General features: G+C 29.7%; 1 protein-coding gene across 1 annotated transcript; it reads left to right on the plus strand.

The window, feature by feature from the left end:
- The first annotated feature begins 11283 nt into the window (after nucleotides 1-11283).
- On the plus strand, nucleotides 11284-13835 carry LOC148923815 (chorismate mutase 1, chloroplastic-like). The gene is made up of 6 exons (XM_089060128.1): nucleotides 11284-11723; nucleotides 12194-12422; nucleotides 12502-12588; nucleotides 12875-13018; nucleotides 13238-13330; nucleotides 13411-13835. The coding sequence occupies exons 1-6, from the start codon at nucleotides 11542-11544 to the stop codon at nucleotides 13654-13656; spliced, it is 981 nt and encodes a 326-aa protein (XP_088916254.1). The 5' UTR covers nucleotides 11284-11541; the 3' UTR covers nucleotides 13657-13835.
- The last annotated feature ends 613 nt before the right edge of the window (nucleotides 13836-14448 follow it).

Here is a 14448-nt window from a genome sequence, read left to right on the forward strand (position 1 = left end):
GCTTATGATATTACAATATTGTCTTAAAATATATAACCTCCAAAATAACGAATTATATCGCACAGTTACGCACATTTATGCTTACTTATTTGGTCATCCCAAAATTAATTTTTTCTTTAGTTTTCACTAAAATGTTAATTAATTATAAAATTAATTACTCTTTCAGAATCTTTGGTTGCATTATGCTGCTTTTCCTCCTCAAACAATCCTTCCATTTCTCGCCAACCTTTTCTTGTGAGTTTTCGAAATGGAGGCAAAGATGTTGACAGCTGCTTCCTCCACCATGGTCGTCGGCTCTTGCATTTCCAGGCCCTCTCACCTTTCGCCGTGAAAAAATTGGGGATAGATGAGAGTGAGATTTTTACCCTTGAGGGGATCAGAAACTCGTTGATAAGGCAAGAGGACAACATTATCTTCGCTGTCTTGGAGAGAGCTCAGCTTTGTTACAATGCAGAAATGTATAATCCTAATGCTTTTCCCATGAAAGGATATACTGGCTCTATGCTCGAGTACATGATCAAAGAGACTGAAAAGCTTCACGCAGCAGTATTTCAAACAACATCCAAGCCTTGTAACCTCCCAAATTTCAAATTATATCGCACAGTTACGCACATTTACGATTACTTGTTAGGTCATCCCAAAATTGGTTTTTTTCTTTAGTTTTCACTAAAATGTGAATCTAATAGTACTAATTTTTTATGTTGAATATAGAAGTAATGTAAAAATTAACTGATTATAAAATTAATTACTCTTTCCGAATTTTTGATTGCATTATGTAGGTAGATTTATTATTATTCTTGAATTTTGATTTAAAAGTTATAGTTGTTCCTTCATTCTTTTTGATGAAATGCATTGTATTTACGATTCAAAAAAAAAAAAGTTTGAACTTATGACGTTAAAATATCATGGTGTTACGATATCATTTTGAAATATGTAACTTCCGAAATTTATGTTACTGAAATGCATTGTATCTATGATATAAAAAAACCATATCAAATTCATATTTCGAACTTTTAACGCTACAAACATAATCATAAAATATGTAATCTTCAAAATTAGATATCTATCACCCAATTACACCTATTTAACCTGCATAAAATTTCTTCAAAGATTTGTTTTATCTTTTAGTAATAATAGTATAATTAATCCATCGATAACAAGTAGTTTGTTCATCCCAAATAGTTAATTAACTTCTATACTATTTAAATGCGAATCTAATAAATTTTATTGATCAGTGTAAAAGTAAATTAAAAAAATAAAAAATAATAAAACTCTCAAATTAAATTAAAATACACTTTCATATATATTTTAGGAATACTTCTCAAAATCAAAATTCTAAGTTAAAGAAATGCGCTCTATCAATGATAAAAAAACAATATCAAAGTTGTAGTTTGAACCTATGACGTTACGGTATCATCTTAAAGTATATAACCTCTATAATCATAAGTTGAAATGTATTGTATCTACAAAAAAGAACTTAGTCAAATTTATGGGTTCACCTTATGGTCTTACGATATCATTTTGATTACTACGTAACTTCCAAACTTTCATGTTAAAGAATACATTGTATCTATAAAGAAATATTAAATTTATAGTTCTAACTTATGGTCTTAAGAAATGCATTGTATCTATAATAAAAAACAATATCAAATTCATAGTTCGAACTTATAACGCTACAACATACTTAAACAGTGTAATCTTCTAAATTAACCTTTTTTCACACAATCGCACCTATTTAACGTGCATAAAATATCTTTGAAGATATATATATTTTTTAATGATAATAGAATAATTTATTCATAGTAACCAGTGGTTTGATCATCCCGAAAAGTTAAATCATTTTCTATATTTTAAGGTGAATCTAATAAATTTGAATGATTAGTGTAAAGTAAAAAATAAAAACAAAAGAATGACTACAACTCTTAAATATTAAACAAAAATACACTTTCACGTATATTTTAGAAACAATTCCAAAAATCAATACGTTGAAGATGCATCGTACCTATGAAATTAAAAAAACAAAAATCAAAATTGTGTTTTAAACTTATGACGTTAAAGTATCATCTTAAAATTTGTGACCTTTATTGTTCTATCTAGGAAAAAAGAACAAATCAAATTTATGGTTTTCAACTTATGGCGTTATGATATCATTTTGAAAAATATAACCTCGAAAGTTTTGAGTTAAAGAATGTATTGCACCTATGAAAAAAACAAATATCAAATTCATAGTTCAAACTTATGACGCAACAATAAAGGTTACGAATTTTAAACTAAAATACTTTCAAAATGATATCGTAACACTATAGTGCGGAACATGCCGAAATTGAGGCTTCGCAAAACTTTTTATACATTAGAAAAAGTGCCCTGAATCCATAAAAAAAACAATATCAAATTTAAGGTTTAAATTTATAATGTTAAGATATCATCTTGAATATGTAAATTCCAAACCTTAAAATTCTATTACACATTTACACCTAATCAACGCATTTACCAACATGTTAATACAAAATTTTATTTAAGAATTTTTTTTATCCATTCACAGCAAAGGTATTCCATAAAAATGAATTATCTTTATTATTTAGTCTAATAATCTTTGCGTGCACGGATAGAGTACTATTATCATTCCTGATTTTTTTGGAAAATATACCGTCTCTTTACTCGAACCCGTGGGCAAATTAAAGATAGCACGGAACATGTCATCTAATGTGCATGCCGAAATTGAGGCTTCACAAAAAAAATTATACAAAGGAAGAAATGCTTGAATCCATCAAAAAGATTAGTCTCTCTATTTTGCAGTAGTAGTAGATAAATAAATAGAAATTCGATAGAGTGAATTCGAAGTTGACTGATTTCGGACTTTAAATTATTCTAACACTAGACTTGTTCACGTACACGCTTCATCGTTTCTCTTGTTTTTAAGTGATGGTCCGTGAGGCGTACATGCATATAAGGTGGGTGGCATTAACTTTTTCTAAAGTCAATATGTTACGTAGTACTCAATATTTACACGCAAAAATTATTATAGAAAATATAAAAGATCATTTTAAGGAATACCAATGCCAGTAGTTGTGAATAGATGAAGTATATTTGGAATGCGAAATTCAATTGAACTATTTGTAGACATAAGTATAAATGTGTAATAGAATTTGAAATTTTGGAAGTTGCATTATTCAATATGATATCTTAACAATATAAGTTTAAATATTAAATTTGAGTTTTTTTTATGGATTCAATTCATTTCATCTTGTGAGTAAAAAGTTCTGTGATGTCTCAATTTCGGCGTGTGCATTAGATGAAATGTTCTGCGTTATCTCTACTGGCATGGGTATTCCGTAAAAACGATCTTTTATATTTTCTATAATAATTTTTGCGTCTAAGTATTGAGTACTACGTAATTTATTGACTTTAGAAAAAGTTAATGCCACCCACTTATATGCGCGTGCACCTCACAGACCATCACTTTAAAGCAAGAGAAACGATGAAGCGTCTACGCGAATAAGTCTAATATTAGAATAATTAATGTTCGAAATTAGTCAACTTTAAATTCACTATATCGAATTTCTATTTATTAATCTACTAGTACGGTAAAATATAGAGACTAGTCTATACACTAAAAAAATTCAATTAATATCGAATTTCTGTTTATTCGTCTACTAGTAGAGAAACTAGTCTAAAAAATTCAACTAATGGATAATTAAACATCTTTAAACAATCCTTCCATTTCTCGCCAGCCTTTTCTTGTGAGTTTCGGAAATGGAGGCAAAGATGTTGACAGCTGCTTCCTCCACCGTGGTCGCCGGCTCCTGCATTTCCAGGCCCTCGCACCGTTTCGCCGTGAAAAAATTGGGGATAGATGAGAGTGAGGTTTATACCTTTGAGGGGATCAGAAACTCGTTGATAAGGCAAGAGGACAGCATTATCTTCGCTGTTTTGGAGAGAGCTCAGCTTTGTTGCAATGCAGAAATGTATAATCCTAATGCTTTTCCCGTGAAAGGATATACTGGCTCTATGCTCGAGTACATGATCAAAGAGACCGAAAAGCTTCACGCAGCAGTAGGTCGAACAACATCCAAGCCTTGTAACCTCCCAACTTTCAAATTATATCGCACAGTTACGCACATTTACGATTACTTATTAGGTCATCCCAAAATTTGTTTTTTTTCTTTAGTTTTCACTAAAATGTGAATTTAATATTACTAATTTTTTATGCTAAATATAGAAGTAATGTAAAAATTAACTGATTATAAAATTAATTACTCTTTCTGAATTTTTGCTTGCATTATGTAGGTAGTATTATTATCATTCTTGAATTTTGATTTAAAAGTCATAGTTGTTCCTTCAGTTTTTGAAGAAATGCATTGTATCTACGATTAAAAAGAAAAGAAAAACAACAAGTTTGAACTTATGACGTTACAATATCTTCTTAAAATATATAACCTACATAATTCTAAGTTGAAGAAATGGATTGTATCTATGAAAAAAAGATGAAATCTATGGTGTTATGATATCATTTTGAAATATGTAACTTCCGAAATTTCATGTTAATGAAATGCATTGTATCTATGATATAAAAAAACCATATCAAATTCATATTTCGAACTTCTAACGCTGCAACATAATCATAAAATATGTAATCTTCAAAATTAGATATCTATCACTCAATTACACCTATTTAACCCGCATAAAATTTCTTCAAAGATTTGTTTTATCTTTTAATAATAATAGTATAATTAATCCATCGATAACAAGTGGTTTGATCAATCCCAAAAAGTTAATCAACTTCTATACTATTTAAATGCGAATCAAATAAATTTTAATGATCATTGTAAAAGTAAATTAAATTTTTTTTTACTAAAACTCTCGGATTAAATTAAAATACACTTTCACATATATTTTAGGAATACTTCTAAAAATCAAAATTCTAAGTTAAAGAAATGCATTGTAACAATGATAAAAAAAAACAATATCAAAGTTGTAGTTTGAACTTATGACTTTACGGTATCATCTTAAAATATATAATCTCTATAATCATAAGTTGAAATGCATTGTGTCTACGAAAAAGAACTAAGTCAAATTTATGGGTTCAACTTATGGTCTTACCATATCATTTTGATTACTACGTAACTTCCAAACTTTCAAGTTAAAGAATACATGGTATCTTTAAAGAAATATCAAATTTATAGTTCTAACATATGACGCTACAATATAATTTTGAAATATAGAATCTGCATAATTTCAAATTCTATCATACATTTACACCTAATCAACGCACTTAAAATTCTCACCCTAAATATTTTTGATCGTTTATACAATATTTCTTTGAAGATTTGTTCTTTCATTTAATAATAATGTAATATTTGCTGATCCATATAGCAAGTGGTTTGTTCATCTCTAAAAATTAATTATCTTCTATATTTTTTTAATATGAATGTAATAATTTTTTATGATAAGCATAAAAGTAAAATAAAAAATGAAAGTAATAAGTATAACTTTTAAATATTAAATTAAAATACACTTTCTCTTTTTTCTAGAAATAGTACTAAAATCAAAGTTCCAAGTTAAACAAATGCATTGTATATTCGATAAAAAAATATTATCAAAACTGTGGTTTGAACTTATGATTTCATGGTATCATCTTAAAATATATGACCTCCATAATTTTAAGTCGAAGAAATGGTATCCATGAAAAAAAATACAAAATCAAATTATGGTGTCAACTTATGGTGTTACAATCTCATTTTGAAATACGTAACTTCCAGAATTTCAAGTTAAAGAAATACATTGTATTTATAACAAAAAAATAATATCAAATTCATAGTTCGAACTTATAACGCTACAACATACTTGAAATGTGTAATCTTCTAAATTAACCTTTTTTTTTCACACAATCGCACCTATTTAACGTGCATAAAATATCTTCAAAGTTATATTTTTTTCTTTAATCATAATAGAATAATTTATTCTCCGTAACCAGTGGTTTGATCATCCCGAAAAGTTAATCATCTTCTATATTTTAAGGTGAATCTAATAAATTTGAATGATTAGTGTAAAAGTAAAAAATAAAAACAAAAAAAGGACAACAACTCTCAAATATTAAACTAAAATACACTTTCACATACATTTTAGAAATAATTCAAAAAATCAATACGTTGAAGATGCATCGTACCTATGAAATAAAGTTGAAGACGCATTGTACTTATGAAATTAAAAAAAATCAAAATTGTGTTTTGAACTCTTGACGTTAAAGTATCATCTTAAAATTTGTGACATTTATTGTTCTAAGTTGAAGAAATGCATTGTATCTAGGAAAAAAGAACAAATCAATTTTTTGGTTTTCAACTTATGGCATTACGATATCATTTTGAAAGATATAACCACCAAAATTTTGAGTTAAAGAATGCATTGCACCTATGAAAAAAACAATATCAAATTCATAGTTCGAACTTATGACGCTACAATATAATTTTGAAATATATATATTCTCCATAATTTCAAGTTCGATCACACATTTACACCTAATTAACGTACTGCCAATCATGTTTTCAAAAGTTCAATTTAAATTCCCAACCCAAATATAATTGAACATTTATACAAAATATTTCGTGTTTCAGTCTCGCTCGCGTACATAGCGAAATTGAGGCATCACAAATCTCTTTACTCACAAAAAGAAATGCAATGAATCTATGAAAAAGATAAATATGTGATTTGAACTTATGATATTACAATATTGTCTTAAAATATGTAACCTCCAAAATTTCAAATTATATCGCACAATTACGCACATTTACACTTACTTATTTGGTCATCCCAAAATAAACTGTTTTCTTTAGTTTTCACTAAAATGTGAATCTAATAGTACTAATTTTTTTATGCTAAATATCGAAGTAATGTAAAAATTAACTGATTATAAAATTAATTAAACTTTCCAAATTTTTGCTTGCATTAAGTAGGTAGTATTATTATCATTCTTGAATTTTGATATAAAAGTTATAGTTGTTCCTTATTTTTTGAAGAAATGCATTGTATCTACGATAAAAAAATAAAAAATAAAAAAGTTCGAACTTATGACGTTACAATATCATCTTAGAATATATAATCTACGTAATTCTAAGTGGAAGAAATGTATTGTATCTATGAAAAAAACAAAATGAAATATATGGTATTACGATATCATTTTGAAATATGTAACTTCTGAAATTTCATGTTAATGAAATGCATTGTATCTATGATATAAAAAAAACCCATATCAAATTCATAGTTCGAACTTCTAACGCTACAACATAATCATAAAATATGTAAAGATATATCAAATTTATAGTTCGAACTTATGACGATACAATATAATTTTGAAATATCGAATCTCCATAATTTCAAATTCTATCATAGATTTACACCTAATCAACGCACTTAAAATTCTCACCCTAAATATTTTTTTTATCATTTATACAGAATTTCTTTGAAGATTTGTTCTTTCATTTAATAATAATGTAATTTTTGCTGATCCATATAGGAAGTGGGTTTGGTCATCTCTAAAAATTAATTATCTTCTATATTTTTTTAAGGTGAATCTAATATTTTTTTATTACATAAAAGTAAAATAAAAAAAATGAAGGAATAGATATAACTTTTATTAAATTAAAATACACTTTCTCTTTTTTCTAGAAATAGTACTAAAATCAAAGTTCCAAGTTAAACAACTGCATTGTATATACGATAATTAATACAAAATATATGACCTCCATAATTCTAAGTTGAAGAAATGCATTTTATCCATGAAAAAGATAAAAAATCAAATTACGGTGTTACGATCTCATTATGAAATATGTAACTTCCAACTTTTCAAGTTAACAAACGCATTGTATCTATGATAAAAAAAACAAAATCAAATTCATAGATCGAACTTATAACGCTACAACATACTTGAACTGTGTAATCTTCTAAATTAACCTTTTTTCACACAATCACACCTATTTAACGTGCATAATTTATTCTCCATAACCAGTGATTTGATCATCACGAAAAGTTAATCATCTTCTATATTTAAGGCGAATCTAATAAATTTCAATGATCAGTGTAAAAGTAAAAAATAAAAACAAAAGAATGACTACAACTCTTAAATATTAAACAAAAATACTCTTTCACATATATTTTAGAAATAATTCCAAAAATCAATACGCTGAAGATGCAACGTACCTATGAAATAAAGTTGAAGATGCATCGTACCTATGAAATTTTAAAAAAAAATCAAAATTTTGTTTTGAACTTATGACGTTAAAGCACCATCTTAAAATTCGCGGCCTTTATTGTTCTAAGTTGAAGAAATGCGTTGTATCTAGGAAAAAAGAACAAATCAAATTTATGGTTTTCAACTTATGGCGTTACGATATCATTTTGAAAGATATAACCTCCAAAATTTTGAGTTAAAGAATGCATTGCACCTACGAAAAAAATAATATCAAATTCATAATTCGAACTTATGACGCTACAATATAATTTTTTAATACATACTCGCCACAATTTCAAGTTCTATCACACATTTACACCTAATTAACGCACCGGTGCCAATCATGTTTTCAAAAGTTCAATTTAAATTCCCACCCCAAATATCATTGAACATTTATAAAAAATATTTCGTGTTTCAGTCTCGCTCGCGTACATAGCGAAATTGAGGCATCACAAATCTCTTTACTCACAAAATAAAATGCATTGAATCTATGAAAAAGATAATTTTTTTATTTGAACATATGATATTACAATATTGTCTTAAAATATATAACCTCCAAAATTTCAAATTATATCGCACAGTTACGCACATATATGCTTACTTATTTGGTCATCCCAAAATTAATTTTTTTTCTTTAAAACGTGAATCTAATAGTACTAATTTTTTATGCTGAATATAGAAGTAATGTAAAAATTAACTGATTATAAAATTAATTACTCTTTCAGAATCTTTGCTTGCATTATGCTGCTTTTCCTCCTCAAACAATCCTTCCATTTCTCGCCAACCTTTATATTTTTTTCTTTAATAATAATAATAGAATAATTTATTCTCCATAACCAGTGGTTTGATCATGCCGAAAAGTTAATCATCTTCTATATTTTAAGGTGAATCTAATAAATTTCAATGATAAGTGTAAAAGTAAAAAATAAAAACAAAAAAAATGACTACAAATATTAAACTAAAATACACTTTCACATATATATTAGAAACAATTCCAAAAATCAATACGTTGAAGATGCATCATACCTATGAAATAAAGTTGAAGATGCATCGTACCTATGAAATTAAAAAAAAAAATCAAAATTGTGTTTTGGACTTATGACGTTAAAGCATCATCTTAAAATTCGTGACCTTTATTGTTCTAAGTTGAAGAAATGCGTTGTATCTAGGAAAAAAGAACAAATCAAATTTATGGTTTTCAACTTATGGCGTTACGATATCATATTAAAATAAAGTTGAAACTTATGGCGTTACGATATCATATTAAAATAAAGTTGAAGATGCATCGTACCTATGAAATTATAAAAAAAAATTGTGTTTTGAACTTATGACGTTAAAGAATCATCTTAAAATTCGTGACCTTTATTGTTCTAAGTTGAAGAAATGCGTTGTATCTAGGAAAAAAGAACAAATCAAATTTACGGTTTTCAATTTATGGCGTCACGATATCATTTTGAAAGATATAACCTCCAAAATTTTGAGTTAAAGAATGCATTGCACCTATGAAAAAAACAATATCAAATTCATAGTTCGAACTTTTGATGCAACAATAAAGGTCACGAATTTTAAACTAAAATACTTTTAAAATGATATCGTAACACCATAGTGCAGAACATGTCATCTAATGTACATGCCGAAATTGATTCTTCGCAAAACTTTTTATACGGTAGAAAAACTGCACTGAATCCATAAAAAAACAATATCAAATTCAAAGGTTTAAATTTATAATGTTAAGATATCATCTTGAATATGTAAATTCCAAACCTTAAAATTCTATTACACATTTACACCTAATCAACGCATTTACCAACATGTTAATACAAAATTTTATTTAAGATTTTTTTTATCCATTCCCAGCAATGGTATTCCATAAAAATGAATTATCTTTATTATTTTGTCTAATAATCTTTGCGTGCACGGATAGAGTACTATTATCATTTCGGTACATGCCGAAATTGAGGCTTCACAAAAAATTTTATGCAAAGGAAGAAATGTTTGAATCCATCAAAAAGATTAGTCTCTATATTTTGCAGTACTAGTAGATAAAGAAATAGAAATTCGATAGAGTGAATTCGAAGTTGACTGATTTCGGACATTAATTATTCTAACACTAGACTTGTTTACGTATACGCTTCATCGTTTCTCTTGTTTTTAAGCGAAGGTCCGTGAGGCGTACATGCATATAAGGTGGGTGGCAATAACTTTTTCTAAAGTCAATAAATTACATAGCAGTACTCAATATTTAAACGCAAAAATTATCATAGAAAATATAAAAGATCATTTTTACGTAATACCAATGATAATAGTTGTGAATGGATGAAGTATATTATTATTGAATAAAAAGAAAAATCTCAAAATAAAATTTGTATCAAAGGGTGGGAAATTCAATTGAACTATTTGGAGACATAAGCATAAATGTGTAATAGAATTTGAAAGTTGGAAGTTGCATTATTCAAGGTGATATCTTACAATATAAGTTTAAATCTTAAATTTGATAGTCTTTTTTGGATGGATTCAGTGCATTTCTTCTTATGAGTAAAAAGTTTTGTGATGTCTCAATTTCGGCGTGTGCATTAGATGAAATGTTCCCGCGTTATCTTTACTGACATGGGTATTCTGTAAAAATGATCTTTTATATTTTCTATAATAATTTGTGCGTGTAAATATTGAGTACTACTTAATTTATTGAATTTAGAAAAAATTAATGCCACCCATCTTATATTGCATTACTTAAAAACAAGAGAAACGACGAAGCGTGTACTCGAACAAATCTAATGTTTGAATAATTAATATTCAAAATTAGTCAACTTTGAATTCACTATATCGAATTTTTATTTATTTATCTGCTACTACGGTATAATAGAGAGACTAGTCTTAATTATACACTAAAAAAATTCAATTAATATCGAATTTCTGTTCATTCGTCTACTACTATAAAATAGATAGACCAGTCTAAAAAAATTCAATTAATTCCATCTAATAAAGTTAATGAATAATTAAAGAAAACATAAACCTAAAACAAAGGTAGTAAAAATGGCGTTTCACTTTCTTCTACAGTTCTTCGTTTCTACCTACCTCTCTCTCTCTCTCTCTGACTCTCTCTCTCTTACTCAACTACTTCAACTCTGAGAAGCAAACCAACTACCTGCACACAAACAAAGAGATCAGACGTCATTCAGCATTCAATTCCCACTACGAATTTTCTCTATTTATACCGCTTGCTTTCTTCTTCTCCAAACACCCAGCTTCTTTCCTGCATTTCACTGCTTTTCTTCCTCAAACAATCCTTCGCCAACCTTTTCTTGTGAGTTTCGGAAATGGAGGCTAAGATGTTGACAGCTGCTTCCTCCACCGTGGTCGCCGGCCCCTGCATTTCCAGGCCCTCGCACCTTTTCGCTGTGAAGAAATTGGGGGGAAATTGCGCTGTGCGATTTCAGAAACCGAGGAGTTTGAGGATCGGCGCAATCAGAATTCAAGCTTCAACAGGAGCTACTATGGGGTACAAATTTCAATTTTGTATTTCGTTTTATGAAATTATTTTTCCCCCTTTTGAATGTGTGCATTTCACCTTCCGCTTCCTGCTTGGAATTCCGGATTCGTGTGTGTTAATTGATTCAATTTGCGATGCTACAATGTGTGATTGTGCATTCTGACTTATCTCGGAGAATTCTGATGAAATCGAGCTCCACTTTTTACATTGAAATTTTGTCTTTTCTGATTTCAATTGATTTCTCTGTTATTTAGTTTTAGCATTGAATCTTGCTGCAATGAACAACCTCTGGTTGTTTGTTTCTGGAATTGTGTTATCAAACATAGAGATATGTTGATGGTGTTTCTGTTCTTTGTAACTTGAATCTGTAGTTACTGTTTCATTTGATGCCTCATGTTGAAGCCATTTTACAGTTGTTTTATCTTAATCACCTGATATTACTACTGAAAAACTAATTTTTATGAGCTTTTGTTGAATAGATTCTCGGTGGAATCGAGACATAGGATAGACGAGAGTGAGGTTTATACCCTTGAGGGGATTAGAAACTCATTGATAAGGCAAGAGGACAGCATTATCTTTGCTGTTTTGGAGAGAGCTCAGCTTTGTTACAATGCAGAAACGTATAATCCTAATGCGTTTCCCGTGAAAGGATTTACTGGCTCTATGCTTGAGTACATGGTCAAAGAGACCGAAAAGCTTCATGCAGCAGTATGTCGAACAACATCCAAGCCTTTTAGAATCTTTCGATATTCTAGCTTATTCATTTTTCGTTGGTTTTTTGATCTAGGTTGGAAGATACAACAGTCCTGATGAGCATCCTTTCTTCCCTGAAGTTGTTCAGGAGCCGGTTTTCCCTCCGCTTGACTATCCACAGGTAAAGTAAAAGTGACTCGTTCTCAATTAGTACTATTAAATCCACTATATTCTAACCAATTGAAGATCATGGAGTTTATTTTGTGGAACACTTTATTTTTGTCAAGTTTAGAATATATAATCAGACAAGGACCTAAACATGGATGATGATACTCGAAATCCATGGATCGAGCTCCTTGATGATAATTTGTCGATAGATTCTTCGTGTTCTTTTGAATAGGGTTTGTGCTTTATGATAAACTTGACTCTTATAGGCTAAATTAAGTACGTTCTTTAAACTTCCACAGGTTCTCCATCCCGCAGCTGACTCAATCAATATCAACAGTCAAATATGGGACATGTATTTCAACACTTTCCTCCCTCGATTAGTTAGAGAAGGTGATGATGGTAACTGTGGATCATCTGCTACTTGCGACACTATATGTTTGCAGGTATGTATTCTGATCATCTTCGCTACTGGAAAAGATTATACTATTATAAGTAATTGAAATGCATGTTAATACCCAACGCGGCCCTATAGTTTGCTTTATGTTAATGATTTACATATTTCACTTATGCTGCTTTTCTCTGTTTTCTGAATATGAAGAACATGAATGCATACCCTTTCATGACAACCATATCTCAATCTATCTTACTCTTCCCATCTGCAGGTCCTGTCAAAGCGAGTTCACTATGGGAAATTTGTCGCTGAAGCTAAATTTCGGAAATCCCCTGATACCTACGGAGCTGCCATTAAAGCACAGGTACGTTGGCATTACTAGCATCACTTCTCCATCGTCCCCTCATTGTGCTGCTTTTTAAAAATGTTTTCTTGACGATGCAGGACAGAGATGGACTAATGGCAATGCTGACATACCCAGAAGTCGAACAGGGGATCACGGAAAGAGTTGAGATGAAGACCCGCAAATACGGCGAAGAAGTGACTCTCCCTGGAGACGAAGACGAAGGCAGCACTGAGCCAGTCTACAGAATCAAACCAAGCATAGTTGCTGATCTTTACAGGGACTGGATCATGCCAATGACAAAGCAAGTGCAGGTCGAGTATCTGCTGAGAAGACTCGACGACTAAGTCGAAAACGAGGAGAGTGACAAGAAGGGGGAACTGAATATGTCCATATTTACTGTTCCCGTGAGTAGCAGCTCATATAGATAGATGATCGGTTTGGGACTGAGTCCTCTGAACAACTTTTCATTCTGAATTGTCAATTTGTATTTTATAATATTTAATATTTTCGTGTTCCGGTCTCATGCTTATGTTGCAGTTCTCATATTACGCTTTAGAAGATTGAAATGTCAAAATGAGACATTTATATGAAAGAGTAACAAGTTGATTAGGATGCAGTATAATTTTCCCAAGAAATTTCCTAATATGCCCATATTTATTTTGATGATTTTAAAAATATTTTTCATTGCGAAAATGACGCTATATATTTGAAATACTTGAAAAGGGAAAACAAAGGGAAGCCTATTTAATGTAATTTAATCAACTAATATTAGGCTTCTGTGTATTCAGATCTTACTTTCTATGTTAAGGTAAATGAAATTTTTGCATGTGGTTTGGTAATTAAGTTGACAAATTTTGTAGTATCAAATCAGGACTGCTAGCCCATCCTTGTCACCTTTGTATTTTTCTATCAAATTGCAACAACACAAATACACAATGTCCTCATTTCCTTATTTGGTAACCACTTGATTTTACAGGCCTTCTATCATGTTTTATTTTAAATGGTCAAAATTGAGCGAATCTTCGTCGGAGCCACCCAACTTCAACCTCTGCGTAATTATAACGGTACTAAGGTCCGAACCACTGGATGCGAGGGCGAGGAAGGGATGAAAAGAAATTACAGAGATAACCAGATAA

Source organism: Salvia hispanica, chromosome 6 (assembly GCF_029641045.1).
Source record: "Salvia hispanica isolate PSC_SH4W2 chromosome 6, Shi_PSC_v1, whole genome shotgun sequence".
NCBI classification, from domain to species: domain Eukaryota; kingdom Viridiplantae; phylum Streptophyta; class Magnoliopsida; order Lamiales; family Lamiaceae; genus Salvia; species Salvia hispanica.